General features: G+C 47.9%; 1 protein-coding gene across 13 annotated transcripts in view; it reads left to right on the plus strand.

Annotated features, from left to right (window-relative positions):
* Positions 1 to 20,825, plus strand: part of LOC147673145 (uncharacterized) — a 265,735-nt gene that overhangs the window by 162,764 nt on the left and 82,146 nt on the right. For 8 of the 13 annotated variants that reach the window (XR_015302602.1, XR_015302604.1, XR_015302601.1 and 5 more), the window contains exons 12-14: positions 1,385 to 1,582; positions 1,930 to 2,127; positions 2,444 to 2,641. Coding sequence is in view for 7 of the 13 variants with exons in the window: in XM_086946893.1 (XP_086803019.1) it covers positions 1,385 to 1,582; positions 1,930 to 2,127; positions 2,444 to 2,641 (594 nt within the window). In the remaining 6 variants the exon portion in view is untranslated. Of the gene's footprint in view, positions 1 to 1,384; positions 1,583 to 1,929; positions 2,128 to 2,443; positions 2,642 to 16,736; positions 17,487 to 17,568; positions 18,110 to 20,825 lie in introns of those variants that run through there. The other 5 variants (XR_015302599.1, XR_015302600.1, XM_086946897.1 and 2 more) reach the window with 4 other exon arrangements.

Genomic DNA, 20,825 nt, shown 5'->3' on the forward strand with positions numbered 1-20,825 from the left:
CGTATAATTGGGGACAGGATTCCATCTATCCCAGATATTTACCTAAGGCAACGCGATCACTTCCTGGCACAAGCAAATTGCCATCTACTTGGTTAATTATACGCCAGCTCCATCCGCTACCAAATTTCTGTACATGTGTGGTTCCTCCTTCTCAAAGGTGCACTGGAAACAGTTTGGAAAGCCCTGGCCTCATGTAACCCCTTCAGCCGCAAGACTGTCGAGAGGTGCTGGTCTACGATTATGAGGGCCTTTGAGACAGAGGCACTGTTGAGTGGGAAGAGAAGTGCACCTCCCTGCTCTATAAATGCCTTTTCACAGACCTAGTGCCGATGTGAATGCACACAGGGTGGGGGCTATGGGTGGGAGGGTTAACTGAAGTTCTCCTTACTGTAGGAGTGAGGGTTCCATGCAGCTTTCTGTGATGTTTTGGTTCTGGACCCTATGTTACTCGTATGTGAGGGTGTTTTCTTTTATGCTGCCGTCGTGTTATGGTTTAAATATTTCTTTTGTGCGTGTGCTTGAGCTGGAATGAAGTCCATTCAGGCACTTGCGAAAGTGAAGATCAAATGCTCGTGGCGTGTGTGAGGTAGCATGTTCTGCACAACTACTGTGACATTGAACGTTTATTGCCCATGTGTCTGTGTTGCTGTTCAGTGCCATGTGTGATGCGTGTCCCTTTAAGCCAGTGCTGCCCATTTTTGGTCACAGAACTTTGCATCCTTAGATTTGTGAGCCTATTATAATGTAAAAAAATAAAATAAAATAGCACAGACTGCCACGTGCCTTTGCTGGCTGAAGGTTTCACTAATTCTGCGTCGCTACATCTGTGTTTCTGTCTGTGTGCTGCTCCTGTGATTGTCTTCAGATGTCGATCTACCCTGCTCCTGCTGTTCACCAAGGCTCCAGTAATGTTAGCCTTCAGATAGGGGCATTACATATGTGTATGTCAAACTGGAAGCTCTTGTGATCTTGGAATTCACATACACAAGAAGTGTATGTAGTCGGTAGGGGCGTTGCTACAGGCTACTGTGATGTTGGGTGTTTGCATGCTCCCTTGCCCCTACACGTAATGTAGCATGAACATATAGACTTGTGTGATGGGTTTTCATAGATTCATGTTGCTGCTGTGTGTAGGGCTAAAAGAAGGCCTGCATGCGCTTTTGTTTTCACACATTGTACTGCCCATATTCTCATTGATTGTACAGATCTCAGTGGAATGAAGGCATACAGTTCTTTCACCTCTCATATAATTTTTGATCGCAGGTCTGTGCTACTATAAGGTTTATAAAGTCCCAAAGCCTTGACCTATTAGCTATGCTAATGCTTTTTATTCTTACAGATAGTAAAACTCACCATTCTGTGTTTCAATTCTCCAATGTTCTAGGCATTGACCCTATGACTGAAGTGGTCTCCTTGCAACCTCTTGAAGAAACTGAGATTGAAGCAGCAGAGAACACAGCTTCCGAGGAGGCAGCTCAAAGTTCGTCTCCTGCACAGCCTTCTCCACGACGAAAAAGTGGTCAACAGGTGGTTGTAGCTCCTGTTCTATCTAAAAGCTTGTGTGCTGAAGAGGACACAACAGGCAAGTAGACACATTTTCTTTTCCAAGGTAGTAGAATGTACACAGGTGTGTGTGTGTGTGTGTGTGTGTGTGTGTGCATGTGTGTGTGTGTGTGTGTGTGTGTGTATATGTATTTTTGTATCCATGTTCTAAATAAATTCACACAATATAGCCTTAAACTACAATGTAAATGAAGACAAAATAATAGAATACAGATAATGTAGAGTTGAAAGCTTTCAAGATAATGTCTATATGTGTGACACCACTGGCACACAGGATGTTCACTATTCTGATGGCTGGGATCAATATCTTCATTCTTACAAATCGTAAAACTCACCATCCTGTGTTTCAATTCTCCAATGTTCTAGGGCTTGAACCTATGACTGACTTGGTGTCCTTGCAACCTGTAGAGGAAACTGAGCTTGAAGCAGCAGAGAGCACAGCTTCCGAGGAGGCAGCTCAAAGTTCGTCTCCTGCACAGCCTTCTCCACGTCCAAAAAGTGGTCGACCAGTGATTGTTGCCCCTGTATCATCCAAGAGCTTGTGTGCTGAAGAGGACACAACAGGCAAGTAGACACATTTTCTTTTTCAAGGTAGAAGAATGTTAAAGTCTATGCCTTACAAACAAACACACACAAGTATTTTTTTTTTATCCCTGTTCTAAATTTCTAAACAAATTCAAATGATATAGCTTTAAACTAGACTGTAAATGAATACAAATTAATGAAAATACAGCTAATGTAGAGGTGATAGTCTTGAAGGTCATGTTGACAGGTCTGAAGGTCATGTTGACAGGTCTGACACCACTGGCTGTGCTCACTATTTTTATTCTTACACATAATAAAACTTACCATTTTGTGTTTCCATCCTCCAACGTTCTAGGGCTTGAAACTATGACTGATGTGGTGTCCTTGCAGTCTGTAGAAGAAACTGAGATTGAAGCAGCAGAGAGCACGGCTTCCGAGGAGGCAGCTCAAAGTGAATCTCCTGCACAGCCTTCTCCTCGTCGAAAAAGTGGTCGACCAGAGATCGTTACCCCTGTTCCATCCAATGGCTTGTGTACTGAAGAGGAGACAGCAGGCAAGTAGACACATTTTCCATTCCAAGTTAGTAGAATATTAAAGTCTATGAGATATATATATATATATATATATATATATATATATATATATATATATATATATATATATATATATATATATATATATATATATATATATATATATATATATATATATATATATATATATATATATATATATATATATATATATATATATATATATATATATATATATATATATATATATATATATATATATATATATATATATATATATATATATATATATATATATATATATATATATACTGATATGAGCTGCAGATTACACACTAGGCATAGATGGCCACCTAGTGTTGGGCCCGGATGTTGCAGTTTGTTTTGTTGTTGAAAAGTCTTCGGGAGTCACAGGATAGGTGACTCCTCCTTAGGATGATACTGCGCATGGGCATCTGCTCCATCCCCAGATTGTTTTTTTCCGCCACCGGGCTCGGATGTGTTTCCAGCGCTCCGTGTTGAAACAGTTTTCCTTCGGCGCGCAATCCTCATCAAACTTAGTTTCGAACACTTTCCAGTCAACGCTATTCTTCAAACATCAAGGATCTTGATTCCGGTTGTCATTGACGGCCTTCGGACCTACCTAGGCCTCGACTCCATCTCATGGAAAGGACGCCATTTAAGAAGTGTCCTCAATGTGGGTCGAAGTTTCCCCACACCGACCTTCATGAGGTGTGTAATCTCTGTCTCTCTCCGGAGCACGAGGCGAAAGACTGCTCAGCTTGTGCCTCTTTCCACTCCAAAAAGACTATCCGGGACCGAAGAGCAAGGAGAACAAAGGCTCAAAGATCTTCAGCTCCGATTCCGGACGACATCTTCGAGGAAGGCGTCAACGTCCCAGAACAGCATGACGTCGACAGCAGCTGCGAAGCAGAAGATTCCGAAGTCGAGGACATCACTCCAGCGCAGCGGGTCGTAAGTAAGACCGTCGACCCGACCCCTCCTCGACACAGAAGGCCCCGGTCACACCCTCGCCCTCTAGCTCGGGTGCACATCATTAAACTGCTTCTACTGCCCTACCTTCGGGCCCGGCTAAGAAGCTAACCAAACCTTTCTCGCGACTCAAGCTTGAGTCGACCTTCACACGGTGCTGGTGCACACATACCAGCACCGAAAAAGGCAATGGCCCCGACATCCAAACCATCGACACCGAAGCACAACACTACTCCTTCGGCACCAAAACCCAGGCCGGAACCAAGCAAAGCAGATTCGGATTCCAAAACACCACCGGAACGAAAAAAATAATCGGATCTGAAAAAGTAGTCGGATCCAAAAACTATACCGGAACCGAAAAAAACACCCTGAACCGAAAAAAGCTTATGAGCCGAAAAAGACGGCTGCCTCCCCGGTGAAAGACATTGCCAAGAAAACAAAACAAGCCATCTCGGTGCACGAGACTTCCTCTGCATCAAAAGATCAATCCCCTGCAGTGGATTTACCCTATCCAGACCCTGCTCAAAAGACTCTGTCTAAGGACCCAATCACTGGACACCTAGTTTTGGCTCCAAAAAAGCGACCACTGGACACACCAGCTCCAGCTCTGCTTTCAAAGAAGGACGTGGCTACCTCTCCCTTAAGACTGCCTTCCCCTTCTCTTTCACCTGTACCATCTCCACCACCTCTTATACCGCAGCATTCTCCAGCATCCCCTATCACACCACACAGGGATGATAGCTCTGATGATATGGGGGGGGGGTAACATACCTGATCCAACCACGCACACAGGATCCCCAGACCCGTGGGATGATTATACCTCCCCAGATGTCCCAAATGTCCCTCAGAATGACATATACACCGCAAGGCCTTACCCACCAGAAGACACTATAGGGTTTAACAAATTAATTCACAGGACTGCACATTCTCATGGGGTAGACATTTATACAGACCCTGTTTAGGAAGACTTCCTGATGGATACATTCGATAATGCACAAAGATTTTCATCCATTTTACCCATGCTTAAAGTGGTGATCAAGCATGCCCCTGAAGTCTTCAAAGACCCAGTCAGAACTCTGGTCATTAACCCTAGGATAGAGAAAAAATATAAAGCTGACCCTTCAGACCCAGCATATATTAAAGGCCCAGTACCACTAAACTCACTTATAGTTACCAACACACGCAAAAGAGCAAACTCACAAACATCGGGTGAGGCTCCCCCACCAGATAAGAAGTCTAAGCTACTTGACGCATCAGGCAAAAGAACAGCGTCTCAAGCAGCAAACATGTGGCGTATCGCCAATACAGAGGTACTGCTAGCCAGATATGACCGGACACATTACGATGAGCAAGAGTCACTGATGAGGCACCTCCCTGACGAGTACAAGGATAGAGCAAACAAGTTCATCCAAGAGGGGAAAAATATCACAAACACCTCTATTAGGTGTGCCCTCGATGCAGCAGACACGGCCTCTAGGGCAGTTAACATTAGCGTTTTGCTACACAGACACGCCTGGCTAAGCATATCAGGTTTCAAACCTGAGGTACAAAGCGCCATTCTTAACCAACTCTTTGACAAACAACACCTATTTGGACCCGATGTAGATGTATCTTAGAGAAAATGAAAAAAGATACAGACACCGCCAAATCTATGGGAGCCCTGCAGTCGCAGGCTCCCAGGCGTTCATTTTGTCGCTCATCCTATCGAGGTGCCACCAGGGGATATACTTCAGACACAGCTTCTACCTCGTACAAAGCCCCTACACAGTCTACCTACAGTGAAGGCTACCAAAGGGGTGGGTACAGGGGAAACAATAACAAAGGCAAGGGCAAAAATAACAACTCACGCTCTGCCTCTACCCCTGCCCAATGACTCCCTTGCCCCGCCCCATTCCACTCCTGTCAGGGGAAGACACCAACAGTACCTGCCAGCCTGGGAAAACATTACTTCAGACAGGTGGGTGCTCCAAATAATTCAATCAGGTTATTGTCTGGAACTAACATCTACCCAAACCCCCCCCCGCCAAACATACCACCCAAGCAGCGTCCAATGTCACAGGAACATTTATCATTGTTCAGACATGAGTTAATATCCCTCCTGCGGAATAATGCAATAGAAACAGTTACAGAGCATCAGAAAAACAAAGAAACATATTCCCAATATTTCCTAATACCAAAGAAGGACGGATCTCCAAGACCCATCCTAGACCTCAGACCTCTAAACATTTACATACAGTCGGATCATTTTCATATGGTCACACTCCAACAGGTCCTCCCATTACTGGTATTCAACGACTTCCTTGTCACTCTAGATCTCAAGGACGCCTACTTCCATATTCCCATCCATGCAGCACACCGAAAAGTTCTCAGATTTGTGCTAGACGGACAACACTACCAGTTCAAAGTGCTCCCATTCAGAGTCACAACAGCGCCAAGGGTGTTTACCAAATGCCTAGCAGTAGTAGCAGCACTCCTAAGAAGACAGCACATTCACGTCTTCCCATATCTGGACGACTGACTCATAAAAGCCAGCTCATACAGACAGTGTGTGCAACATACTCGGGCTACTATTCAACTGCTTCACGACTTGGGATTCACTGTAAATCACGTCAAATCGTATCTGCAACCCTCGCACATACAACAGTATCTCTGCGCTACAATAAATACCCAACTAACACTAGCTTATTCCTCTCCAGCCAGGATAACAAGTGTACAAACTCTCCTAACAAAATTCAAACTGCAACACTCGCTACCAGCTCGTGTGTTCATGCAGCTCATAGGAATGATGGCATCTTGCATATCTGTAGTACCTCACGCAAGATTGCAAATGCGTCCAATTCAAGAGGGCCTAGCACGCCAGTGGAACCAGGCTCAAGGTCAATTAACAGACCTAGTGTTGGTAGACGGCCGGACTCATCGTTCTCTGCAATGGTGGAACACCAAAAACCTTTCCAAAGAGCGACGGTTTCTAGAGCCAGTTCCTCAAATATTCATGACAGCGGACGCATCGCTCTCCGGCTGGAGAGCCCATCTACTGCATCACACCATGCAAGGCAAGTGGACAACGCAGCAAAAGTTACTCCACATCAATCATTTGGAGTTGCTAGCTGTGTTTCTAGCTCTGAAAGCATTTCAAACTCAAGTGTCAGGCAAGGCTGTCGTTCGAGACATGTGGGCTGCTGAATTCATATCTGTGCATAGATCGCCGCCTAGTGTTGGGTCCGGATGATTGCACATTGTTGTCCTGGAAGAGTCTTCGAAGTATCACAAGATAGGTGGCTCCTCCCCAGGACTACAGTGCGCATGGGCATCCTCTCCATCCTCAGATTGTTTTTTTCTGCCATTGGGTTCGGATGTTACTTTCTTAGCTCAAGTTGGGAAAACTTTCTACAAAGCCAAAAGGCTTTCGATACTTCGGTATCGTTTCGTTCGGTATCGGTGCCTTTGTTTCGAGAGGACATCGAGGACTCAGCAGGTTTTTATTTCCACACTCGACCCGATCTTCGATCTCAAATGGAAAGAAGTCCATTCAAGAGGTGTCCCCTTTGCAATTCACTATTCAACATCAACATTATCAGTTCAAAGTCCTCCCTTTCGGAGTAACGACGGCACCCAGGGTGTTCACAAAGTGCCTGGCGACAGTAGCAGCACACCTAAGGAGACAGCACATACATGTCTACCCTTATCTGGACGACTGGCTTATTCAAGCAAAGACGGCCCAGCAGTGTGCCAGCCACATGTTCATCTTCTTCACAGTCTGGGATTCTCACTGGATTATCCAAAGTCTCATCTTCAGCCCACCCACTTGCGACAGTACCTGGGCGCGACAATAAACACTCTGGCAGCCAAATTCAGCGAGAATAAACAGCATGCAATTGCTGATACAAAAATTCAGACCTCAACACTCGCTTCCAGCAAAAGTGTTCATGCAGTTGATAGGCATGATGGCCTCCTGCATCTTCATAGTCCCGCACGCGAGACTACACATGCGTCCGCTTCAGGAGTGCTTAGCACGTCAGTGGAATCAGGCTCAAGGACAGTTAAAAGACCTAGTGTTGGTGAGCGGTCGGGCATTCAACTCTCTGCATTGGTGGAACCCATGAAACCTTTGCAAGGGCCGACCGTTCCAAGAGCCTGTGCCACAGATTGTACTGACGGCGGACGCGTCTCTCCAGGGATGGGAAGCTCATGTACTCCAATACACAGTGCAGGGACTATGGACAGCACAGCTAAAGAAGATGCACATCAACCTTCTGGAATTGATGGCAATCTTCATGGCGATAAAAGCTTTCAAGGTACACTTGTGCAACAAGGTTGTGTTGATCTGGACGGACAACATGACTGCCATGTACTACATACAGAAGCAGGGAGGAACACACTCTCCACAGTTGTCTCATCTGGCTCAGAGCATGTGGAAGTGGGCCATTCAGAGGAACATCTTCCTCATGGCGGAACACCTCCCGGGCAAGAACAACCAGATGGCGGATCTGCTCAGCAGACACAGTCACCAAATGCACGATAGGGAGATACATCCGTCAGTACTCCGCAGGGGGGTCATCCACAGATAGACCTGTTCGCCACAAGGGAAAACGCAAAATGCCAAAGCTTCGCCAGCAGGTTTCCACAGTCGCAGGGCAATGCGATATGGATGAACTGGTCAGGCAAATTTGCGTACACTTTTCCCCCAGCACCTTTGATACCGCTGGTGGCACGCAAACTACGGCAACACTCGATGACCCTCATCCTGGTTGCTCCAAACGGGCACGCCAACCATGTTACACCACGTTTCTAGAACTGTCCGTGGTACCGCATCAAAGGCTACACCTCACACCCAGGCTTTTGACGCAGAGCCATGGCGACATTCAGCATCCAGATCTGCAACAGCTCAACCTGGCGATCTGGCTCCTGAAGTCCTAGAATTTGGCTACCTCAACTTGCCGCCAGAATGTATGAATATCATCAAGGAGGCAAGACGGCCCACAACCAGAGCATGCTATGCGGCTAAATGGAAAAGGTTTGTCATATATTGTACCAACAATGACATTAACCCACTGGATGCATCTATTCAAAACATCTGTTATTTGTTGCATTTATACAGATGTAATCTAGCGTACAGGTCCATTCGTATACATTTATCCGCCATAGCAGCTTATCTTCAGAACAGGCAGCACCTCTCATTATTCAGAGTGCCTGCCATTAAAGCTTTTCCGGAAGGACTTAAGAGTGAACCCTCGCAGACACCCACCTTCACCAGTCTGGAACCTGAATGTGGTCCTTACCAGATTAACGGGACCACCTTTTGAACCTCTACACTCTTGTGAGATTCAATTTCTGACCTGGAAAGTTGCTTTCCTAGTAGCCATTACCTCACTGAGGAGAGTTAGTGAACTCCAGGCACTGACCATTCAGGAGCCATTCATAGAGGTCCACGCGAATAGATTTGTATTACGCACCAACCCTACATTTATGCCTAAGATGATTTCGCAGTTCCACATGAACCAGACCATAGAACTGACAGTTTTCTTTCCTAATCCAAAAATGTCGCGGAGAGATCCCTACACACGTTAGATGTCTAAAGGGCTCTCATGTACTATATAGACAGAACGAAGGATTTCAGAAAAACAAAGCCGCTTTTTGTTGTCTTTTCTCCACAGCACAAAGGCAACCCCATTTCCAAAGCAGGGATAGCCCGGTGGATCGTTAAGTGTATACAGATTTGCTATGCTAAGCTAAACGCACACTAACCATTCCACCACGAGCACACTCCACACGTAAGTTAGGAGCGTCCATGGCTTTCCCTGGGAATATTCCTTTAGAAGAGATATGTAAGGCAGCCACATGGTCCAACACACATACATTTACGAAACACTACTGCGTAGATGTGCATTCTAAACAGCAGGCAGCTCTAGGACAGGCTGTTCTCAAAACTCTTTTTCAGACTGCTGCAGCTGGCACAGGCAGCCACCGCTAACAGGAGGGACTGCTATGTAATCTATGCACAGATATGAATTCAGCAGCCCACATGCCTCGAACCGAATATGCTACTTACCAGTATGCATCTGTTCTTGGCATGTAGGGCTGCTGACATTCATATCGCCCACCCTCCTCCCCGGCGCCTGTAGCAGCTGTAGCATTCAGAATTACTATGTAGCATGGACATCACTAACTGTATTACACTCCATCTCTGCCACAATGGCGAAAAACAATCTGAGAATGGAGAGGATGCCCATGCGCATTGTAGTCCAGGGGAGGAGCCACCTATCTTGTGATACTTCGAACACTCTTCCAGGACAACAATGTGCAATCATCCGGACCCAACACTAGGCGGCGATCTATGCACAGATATGAATGTCAGCAGCCCTACATGCCAAGAACAGATGCATACTGGTAAGTAGCATATTTGTTAGCCCGCACAGACAGTATGACAGCTAGATACTACATAAACAAACAGGGGGGACACACTCTTTGCAGCTCTCTCAGTTAGCACAGCAGATATGGAGATGGGCTAAACCGCTAAAAATCTTCCTCTTGTTATATCTGGGTGTTCGGCTGACCTCTACCCTGGGCGCACTGTTTCAGGCCAACTTCCCTCCGATGCTGGCGGCGATACGTGCGGAACTGGAGAGATGGAAACCGAAATATATCTCGTGGTTGGGTAGGGTTCATGCGCTTAAAATGGTCCTCCTACCTAAACTCCTATACTTCTTCCAGGCACTGCCCATTCCGATAGGGGTGGATTATTTCCGCTGGCTTAAGACCTTGATGTTGAAATATGTTTGGCAAGGCGGTCGGGCGCGACTTTCTTATGCGGTTCTCCGACGTCCACGAATGGAGGGAGGGGTGGGGTTCCCTGACATGCACTTGTATTATAAGGCTGCCCAATTAAGAGTAATGGTGGAATGGTCCCAACAGCTTTCAGAGAAGCACTGGCTCCATATGGATCAGAGTGTGGCGGGACGATCCATTTGGGACCTAGCCTGGAAACCTAAGGCGGACCGGCCCAGAAACGCGTATATTAGCACCCCCACCAGCACGGTGTTGAAGGTCTGGGACACGGTCAGTGGCGATGATCGATGGACCACATTCCCGTCCCCATTTACCCCTATCCATTTCAACCCGGCCTTCCCTCAGGCATTGATGGATGGACCCTTTGGTGTCTGGAGAGAGGGTGGCTGTAGGGCCCTCACCCACCTGTTTCACGGTACAACGCCTCTTACTTTCCATAATTGTATGCGGGACTATGGTGTTATGCCTACTGAGCGCTTTCGTCATCTTCAGCTCCTCCATTGGGCGACGCCCCCTGGGGTGGTAGATGCCGCTACTAGACCATTGACGAAGTTTGAAACCTTTATTCTTCGCACATCCACCATGAAGGGGACGATCTCCTTTCTGTATGGGTTGCTACTAGACACCGCGGTGTCCCCTCGACCTCGATATATGGACCACTGGGAGAGTACACTTGGGAGGGACATTTCCGACAACGAATGGAGGAGCCTCTGGCGCATAACCATTCTACTGATCTTAGAGAGGCTCATATGAAGCTTATATTTGATTGGTATCTGTATCCATCCAAGTTACATCGGATATTCCCAACGACCTCAGATAAGTGTTGGCGAGGCTGCGGGATGTTGGGTGACTTCAGCCACATCTGGTGAGACTGACCCGCCATCCGGCCGTTCTGGTCCGAGATCCTCTCCCACATCAAGGATGTGCTGGGTTACCCACTCCCGGAGTCAATGGACTTTGTCCTGTTGGGACTCAGGGATCCGCAGCTTGAACATCAAACGAGAGCTGATAAGCGCATTATGTGGCTGTGCCTGGGGGCGGCCAAACTGACTTTGGCAGCCGCTTGGAAAAGCCCGACAGCTCCGGCCATTTCTTTATGGCATGCACAGCTATGGCGACTACTGAGTATGGAGCGACTTTCAGATATCTTTATGGGGAAATTTAAAAACGTCATGTTCAATTGGGGACCCTTGGTTAGGTTTTTGTCACGAGGTTTGCCTTCAGCCTTCGGCGCTACGTGCGCTACACCTCTTCCAAATTTAATCACCTGTCTGTATGATGATGTTCTGAATGCATGATGGTCGCCACCACTAGGGACAGGGCGGGGGGTGGGAGGGAAATGGGGTGGGTGGGGTGTTGAGTTGGGATTGTTGTTCTTTTTTTAGTTGCGACACGAATCGCATATGCAGGCGGACGGCCTGGCCTTTCTCTATGATTGTGATCATGAATGGGACACCCTTTACTTCTGAGAACTTTGCACTAGCCACTGAGGCATGGGTGCGCCTCCCGAGCGATGGAGACTGACGAACCATATCACTTGCATTGCTTTTGACACTGCTGGTTGCCATCCCTTTTGATGTACTTTTGGGCTTCTTCTTTGCAGTAATGTTCTTCAGCACCCCCTGTGTGGGGTTATATGGCGGAATGTCGCCTGTTCCTTTATTCTCCTTCTCCTTCTTTTCTTGTCCCCTTTTTTCCTCTCTTTCTTCTACTTAAAACCTTGCAAAATACAAATAAAAATTTTACAAAAAATCTTCCTCTTAGCCCAACACGTCCCAGGAGTACAAAACACTATCGCAGATCTGCTTAGTTGACAAACACAGCAGATCCACGAGTGGGAACTTCACCCGCAAGTTCTTCACCCGTTCTTCCAAATGTGGGGACAACCTCAGATAGACCTCTTTGCCACCCATCGAAAACGCAAAATGCCCAAACTTTGCCGCCAGATAACCACACCCATTGTCCAAAGGCAATGCGATATGGATGAACTGGTCAAAACTATTTGCGTACGCTTTTCCTCCTCTCCCACTACTTCTGTTAGTGGTGCGCAAACTACAACAACATTCCCTGACTCTCATTCTAGTCGCTCCAACTTGGGCCAGACAACGGTGGTACACCACGCTCCTGCAAATGTCTGTAGTACCACATCAAAGATTAAATCTATCTCTACGCCTATTAACACAGAACCATGGAGAGATCAGACACCCGGACCCAGCTCAGCTTAACCTAGCGATCTGGCTCCTGAGGTTATAGAGTTTGGTTACCTCAACCTTCCTCCAGAATGCATGAACATCATTAAAGAAGCTAGACGTCCCACTACCAGAGCATGTTATGCTGTTAAATGAAAACGCTTTGTCATATACTGCCAAAACAACCAAATAGATCCCTTAGACGTGTCTATCCAACACATCATAGGATATCTATTACACCTTCAAAAGTGTAACCTAGCCTATACATCTGGAAAGGGGCGACCACTCGGTCCCCCCGAACGTATGGTTGGGTGCCCCGATCCTCCCGGGAAACCATTTTGGGCGGGGGGGCGTGTCCCGGCTGGTATGCCCGAAGCGGCGTAGCCGGGGCGCGCCTTTTCCCGCCCAAGAGGGGTTGTCCTAGACACCTACACCGATGACCACGCCCAGTAGGCGTACCGGAGAAAGGTACACGCCCTCCCGCAGAAGAATAAATAGAGCGGGAATCCGAAGAAGCGTCCTCTTGTTCCTGTGCTCTGAAGGCTGCACCCACTCGTTGCTCGTGTGCCCTCGACGGAACAAGCAGCAATTTTGACCCCGGTCACACCAGCTGACGGCCCGGTACCAATCCCAGACGCGGGTCAACCGATCCCGGTTGTGATTACCCCCGCTAACGATGAGGATATGCCTCCTGAATTGGCCACACAGTTGGCCGCATGGCTCAATACGAAAGCAGGGGGTGCCAAGGCGCCCGGAGACACGGCCGAAGAGGCCAAGTTACTAATACAGCAGTTGCGGCAGTCGCGAGATGCCGCGAAGGCGAATCTTCCTCTTGTTTCCCCACAGGTGACACCGGTAGGACCGGCAGTTGGTCTCGAGAAAACGGCGGGAACAACGACCGAACCGGGTAAGCTCGCTTTGCCAATGGCGGGGGAGGGTTCATTACCCTCAAGGCGGGAAAGGGTGGCACAGCACATCCCTATGGCCACAAAAGAGTTGATATGGGGAGACAAGTATGTCAATATGTTTTCGTTATTAACTGACCATCGCGAGATGGAATATGCTAAAACCCAGAAAGATTTGTGGCACCCGAGCGTGTGGCGCGCCAAGATGGCGGAGTTCAGGGTGGATGAAACGATAACGAATTGGGCGAAGGCCTTTGCAATATTTACTGCAGTTATGGGGGAACGTAATGTATGAGGGAGAGGAATGGAAAGGTTACGACATGAAATTCCGAAAAGCGAAAGAATATGATGCCTCTCTGACATGGGACTGTCTCGACTCGGTCTCATGGCATAAGCAGCTCCTGCCGGGGGCGGCAGGTACATCCTCGCCGGGCGGGAGTGGGTCAGGGGTCTCCCGCCAAAAGCCCGCGGTGCCCTTTCGAGCAGGCGCCGGTGGCGATCACCAGCCGAAAACCGGCGGGAATGGTGGAAAGCGGGGGGTCTGTTGGGGCTTCACTAGAGGCAACTGTAACAGACCGCAAGGAACATGTAGGTTCAAGCATGTGTGTGCGGGCTGTGGGAATTCCTCACACCCGGAGAGTTCATGTAGATCGAAAAATAACGGGGCGGGAGGAAAGGGAGGGTCCAAGCTGGAGTGAGGTAGATCGTTGTGACCAATTGCCTACACCCGTTGATCTCATGGCTATGACTCCTTGGTTAAACAAATACCCTGATTATGTCTCCGCTGGGGTGTTGAGGAAGGGATTCTTGCACGGCTTCCACATCCCGGCGGGGGATTTTCGAGGGGACTCTTTTTGTAAAAACCAGTTATCGGCGCAACATAATCCAAGTGTGGTAGAGAGAAAAATTGCGAAAGAAGTCAGCTTAGGGCGAGTGGCAGGGCCTTTTCATCGCCCACCGGTGGCGGATTTCATCTGTTCCCCGTTAGGGGTGGTCCCGAAGAAAGACCCGGGGGAGTTTAGGCTTATCCATAACCTGTCTGCTCCAAGGGGTTCCTCGGTGAACGAGGCTATTGACCCAGAAGTTTGTTCGGTGCGGTACGCATCTTTCGATGATGCAGTTGCCATGTTAAATCGCCTGGGCCCCGGGGCGCTGATGGCGAAATCGGATATCGAATCGGCGTTCCAGTTGCTCCCGGTACACCCACAGGATCAGCGCTTGCTAGGTTTTGCATTCCAAGGGAGTTATTACATGGATAAATGCATGCCGATGGGTTGCTCCATTTCTTGTGCCTATTTTGAAAAGTTCAGCTGTTTTTTAGAGTGGGCATTCACCGAGGCCACAGGGCATAGGCATGTTATGCATTATCTAGATGACTTCCTGTTCTTAGGAGCGGCCGGCGACACGAAATGTGCGCAGGCGCTACATGACTTTTGCACCCTCATGAGGGAGTTTGGAGTCCCATTGGCACCAGGTAAGACGGTTGGACCATCTACTTCACTGGAGTTTCTGGGGATTGAGCTCGATTCTGTGGAGGGATGTTTCCGTTTGCCAGTGGGAAAGGTAGCCAAATTTAGGGCTTCCCTGAAGCTATGCCTTAGTAAGGAGAAAGTGACCCTGCACCAGTTACAGCAAACAGTGGGTCAGCTTAACTTTGCCTTGAGAGTTATACCAATGGCCCGCCCCTTCTCACGCTCTATTGCACAAGCTATGGTTGGTCTCAAAGAAGGACACCACCGTACGGGACTGTCTGCAGAGGTTCACCAGGATATGCGCATTTGGTTGGCATTTCTGGCGGACTTCAACGGTCGAGTAGTATGGAGCAAGCCGCCAGCGTCTTCAGACGAGCTAGGTTTGTGGACTGACTCGGCGGGGAGCGTGGGATTTGGCGCCATTTTCGGTAACCGATGGTCGGCGCAAACATGGCCGGCGTGGTGGCACTCCAGCGGTCTCACAAGTAACATTGGGTTCCTGGAGCTATTCCCTATTTTTGTTGCTCTGATGGCATGGCCAGACGAGTTCAGAGACCGCTCTGTGGTATTTTGGTCTGATAATATGTCTGTTGTTGAATGCATTAACCAACAGGCAGCACGCTGCAAATGGATCTTGAGATTGTTGAAAGAAGTTGTGCTGCTTTGCATGAGACTGAATGTACAGTTCAGGGCGAAACATGTGCCGGGCGTACTGAATCATGCGGCTGATGCACTCTCTCGTTCACATATGCAGGCGTTCAGGGGTTATCTACCTACAGCGGACCTAGTGGCGGCACCGTTCCCCGAAGCACTGTGGCTAATCGGGGCCCCGAATTACAAGACCTCGTGGCAGCAAGCTTAGCCCCCAGGACGAGGAAAGCATACGAAGGAGCGTTTCGTTCCTATTGCACATTTTTGGGTCCGACAGGGAATCAGAACTGGGGTCAGGAGGAATCCTTCCTGGGGTTCTTGGTAGCACTACACAGAGAAGGCCGATCAGCGGCAACGGCCAATAGGCATAGGGCGGCCATCTCATTCATGGCGCAGGTGCATGGCATAAAAGACCCAACAGGTTCCTTTTTGGTGAAAAAAGCCCTTCGCGGCTGGCAGCGCCTTGAGGGTCGCAAGCAAGATGAGAGGCGTCCGATTGGCTTAGAAAGGTTGTCCATACTCATGGCGAAACTAGTCGAGACATGCTCTTCCCAGTTCGAAGTAGTTCTGTTCCGGGCAGCTTTCGCATTAGCGTTCCATGGGGCTATGCGGGTGAGCGAACTGGTCGCAAGGAATAAGAATGACGTTGAGGGAGGCTTGTGCAGGGATCACGTCCTAATTAGGGGGGATTCGATGGTAGTCACGATAGCCAGGTCCAAGACCGACCAGGGGGCTACGGGAAATAGTGTTGTTGTGCCGCGCATGCGAGGGTCCCCCACGTGCCCGATAATGTGTATAGAGGAATACTTGGCACTAAGGGCGGCTACATGGGGGGGGAGTTTGCTGAGGCACAATGATGGCACCCCACTGACGAGGTTTCAGTTCCAGAGGGTGCTAGCACTGACAATCGCTGCTGCGGGCATGGACCCGGGCGATTTTGGGACCCACTCCTTTAGGATAGGGGCTGCTACTGAGGCTACAGCCAGGGGTCAGAGTGCGGATGAAGTGAAACAGTTGGGACGATGGTCCTCGAATTGCTTCAGAAGGTATGTGCGATTGCACATGTTGTAAAGTCAATTGACATGCACTCACGCTTCTTGTCTTTTGTTTGAATTACAGTTTCGCGAGCCTGTCACGCGGGGCGGAATTTGCAGTCGACCCAGTACCAGGAGACCAGCGGTCATGGATCACCGTCTAGAGAGAAAGTGGTATGGGTCGTGGGCCACTCATACGTGAGGCGCGCCGGGGACGTATTCAAAGCAGGTGACGCGACTCGCGCAGCTGGGGAATACGGGTACAGAGTGGCCTTCCATGGGAAGGGCAGGCTCTGTTTTGACCAATTCGAGTCATTTGTTGAGGGTCTCTTAGGGCGGCAAAGGTCACCGCCATCTGTAGTCATAGTACACCTGGGGGGCAATGACTTGGTGACACTGGGTAGACGAGTGTTGTTTGAACAAGTTTTGTCTGCTGTTAGCTGGTTGGCAAAAAGAATCCCGGGGTGCACGATTGCCTGGTCCCACATGATTCCCAGGAAAGTATGGCGGGGGGGCCTTTCGGTGTCAGCACTGAACAATTCGGTGAAGAAGGTAAACAATAAAATTGGTAGATTGTTTCACTCTGCGCAGTTGCATAGCATTCCTCATGGGTGTATTCGGGGTGATCACATGTATCTGGATGATGGGGTTCACCTGTCCCGGGAGGGGAATGTTTTACTCATAGGAGACTTTATAGCATGGCTAAGGGGTTTGAGGAAGCATGACCTTTAGGAGGAGTTGGGGGGGCCGGATAGTCGGTCAACTATCCGGCCTGTGGCGGTAAGGTCATGATCGGTGAGCAGTAATTTCAAGGTCCCTAGAGGGGGCGCCACCCAGAATGGATGGGAGCGCCCGGGGGGAGGCGGCACCCACTAAGGATGGGTCGCCTAAGTGGAGACGGCCGTAGCCCCTCCCAGGGGAGGAGGCGGCTATATGCCCCTCCTACTAATTTCCCGGGGGCCGGATATCCGCGACGGCGGATAGAGAGTGTGGGGATGGGGGGGGGGGGGAGTCCACGCTGTCCTTCCTACAGATACCTCACACGGGAACTCGGACGACCTTTAAGATGGCGTCGAGTGGAAAGGGGGCCCCACCACGACAAGGGAAATTACAGTTGGCAATGAGGGTACAGTCCTCTGCGCATGCGCCACTCACACCGTGAGGGCGAGAGTTTGGTAGTAGGGATCTGACACCGGTTAAGACCTTGCCGTTGGCCCTTAATGCTAGGATGTACAATTTTAATTTAGAATGTATGCATTTGCAGGATGTTAGACTCGGCTAGGAAACCTTTGTATTAGAGATCTGTTAAGGTTAGCCAAAGAACATGTCTTCATCGAAATGTAATAAATGTAAAATTGTACATGATTATGAAACTTTTATTTAATGTTTTAAATTTTGTTTCATATTTTAATAAATACGGCCGGGAGGGTGACTCCCTCCCGCCTTCCAAAAGTTCAAGCCTGCGTCTGACTACCCATCCTTGGGGATTGTGTTGGGAGGGGGTGGCGGGCATCCCGGCCATATATCAGGCTACACCTTGCTGCCATTGCAGCATACTTAAAAAACAGAGAACACCTGTCGAGTACCTGCTATTAAAGCTTTCATGGAGGACTCAAAAGAATAATTCCTCCCAGAACGCCACCAGCACCAGTGTGGAACCTGAACAGTGTTCTCACGAGGTTAATGCATCCTCCCTTTGAACCATTACATAAATGTTAATTGCAATTCCTAACTTGGAAAGTAGCTTTCCTGGTAGCAATTACTTCTCTCAGAAGGGTTAGTGAACTACAAGCATTTACCATTCAAGAACCTTTTTTGCAAATGCATCATAACAAAGTAGTTCTTCGTACTAATCCTAAATGCCTTCCTAAAGTCATTTCACCATTCCATCTAAATCAATCCGTTGAGCTGCCCGTATTTTTCTCGCAGCCTCAAACAGTTGTAGAAAGAGCTCTACCCACCTTAGACCTCAAGAGCACTGCTGTACTATATCGAAAGGACACAAGCATTTCGTAAAACAAAACAACTTTGTGAGTCTTTTTCACTGCCACATAAAGGCAACCCTATATCAAAATCAGGGATCGCCAGATGGATAGTTAAATGCATATAAATTTGTTACCAAAAAGCAAAACGCACGTTACCAATTCCCCCAAAAGCCCACTCAACAAGAAAGATAGGGGCTTCAATGGCATTCTTTGGGAACATCCCCTTAGATTACATATGCAGAGCAGCTACCTGGCTTACACCGCACACATTCACAAAGCATTATTGTGTAGATGTGTAAACTAAACAACAAGCCACTGTGGGCCAGGCTGTACTAAAAACACTGTTTCAAACAACTGCAGCAGATACGGGTGGTCGCTGCTGGTGTGGGTACTGCTATACAATCTATGCATAGTGTGTAATCTGCAGCTCATATGCCTCGAACGGAAAATGCTACTTACCAGTATGCATCTGTTCTTGGCATGTAGAGCTGCAGAGTTACACAAGCCCACGGCCTCCCCGGCTACCTTTATCTGTTCTAGTATTATCTTAATTAGGTACAAATCACATGGACATCACTAACTCTTGTACAACTCCATCACTTCCCTAATGGCGAAAAACAATCTGGGGATGGAGCCGATCCCCATGCGCAGTATCATCCTAAGGAGGAGTCACCTATCCCGTGACTCCCAAAGACTTTTCTACAACAAAACAAACATCCGGGCCCAACACTAGGTGGCCATTCATGCATAGTGTGTTACTCTGCAGCTCTATATGCCAAGAACAGATGCATACTGGTAAGTAGCATTATATATATATATATATATATATATATATATATATATATATATATATATATATATATATATATATATATATATATATATATATATATATATATATATATATATATATATATATATATATATATATATATATATATATATATATATTCTACACTGTAAATGAAATATACATATACCATCAATCTTCACATTACTGACCAGACTACAATTCATGTGTCCGTCACTCTAAGCATCATTAAGAAGCAGTCAAGAAAGCACATTTGGAATGCATACAGATTATTGTTATTTGCTTAGTTAGGATAATTTGTATGGCACATACTCTGCTATTGATATGGCTTTGAAGCACTTTCAGCAACCCTAGTGAAAGAACATTGTGGTTTAGAGGTTTCCTGTCTACACTGGAGTCTGGTTCATCTTAACTTGATCTTTTAAGAGTTTTGCCTTCAGTAGTGCTCCTTGGTTATGAGGTTGTTTATACCTCATACCTAAGAAAGACTACAGCGTTTCTAGCATATAGCCTGGACCGCGGTCACCACCAAAGATACCTCCACGACCATGAAGAGTACTCTCTCAGGAGCCCCCACAGACCCCTGCCCGCCCGACCATCTTCCACAGAGCCTCCGCTGGATAGCGCCCGAGCCACGACACACCATCAATGCCACCTTCGATTCCGACACTTTCCCCGACGACTGGAAACGCGCAGAAGTAAAGCCCCTCCTCAAGAAACCCTCTGCAGACCCTACGGACCTGAAAAACTACCGACCCATCTTCCTCCTTCCCTTCGCAGTCAAAGTCACCAAGAAGATCAACGCCCAGCTGACAAACTTCATCTAACAGAACACCATCCTCGACTCTATCCCCAATCCGGATTCCGCAGTAACCACAGCACCAAGACCAACCTGCTTGCTGCCACAGACAAAATCTGCATGCTCCTCTACCAAGGTCATACCACTGCCTTCATCCTACCAGACCTCTTCGCAGCCTTTAACACCGTCTCCCACTACATTTTCACAGCCAGACTCCATGAAGCCGGCATACAGGGAACCTCCCTCGACTGGCTCCTCTCCTTCCTCAACGGCAGAACCCAAAGGATCAGACTCCCGCCTTTCCTCTCCGAACCCACAGAGATCAACTGCGGAGTATTTATTTATTTTATTTATTTATAGGTTTATATAGCGCTGTGAATAAACTCCCGGAGGAGTATCTCCGCGCTGATGACACCAGGTATAAAACGGGTATTAGGCTACAGTAGTGAAGAATATATCCGGGGACTTATACAGATCCAACAGGATGCATATTAAAATGAGCTGAACAGAAAGGTTTTCAGACATTTTCTGAACTTGAGATGATTCCTGCATTGTTTAAAGAAGAGCGGAAGAGAGTTC

Source organism: Lissotriton vulgaris, chromosome 12 (assembly GCF_964263255.1).
Source record: "Lissotriton vulgaris chromosome 12, aLisVul1.2, whole genome shotgun sequence".
In the NCBI taxonomy this organism is placed as follows: domain Eukaryota; kingdom Metazoa; phylum Chordata; class Amphibia; order Caudata; family Salamandridae; genus Lissotriton; species Lissotriton vulgaris.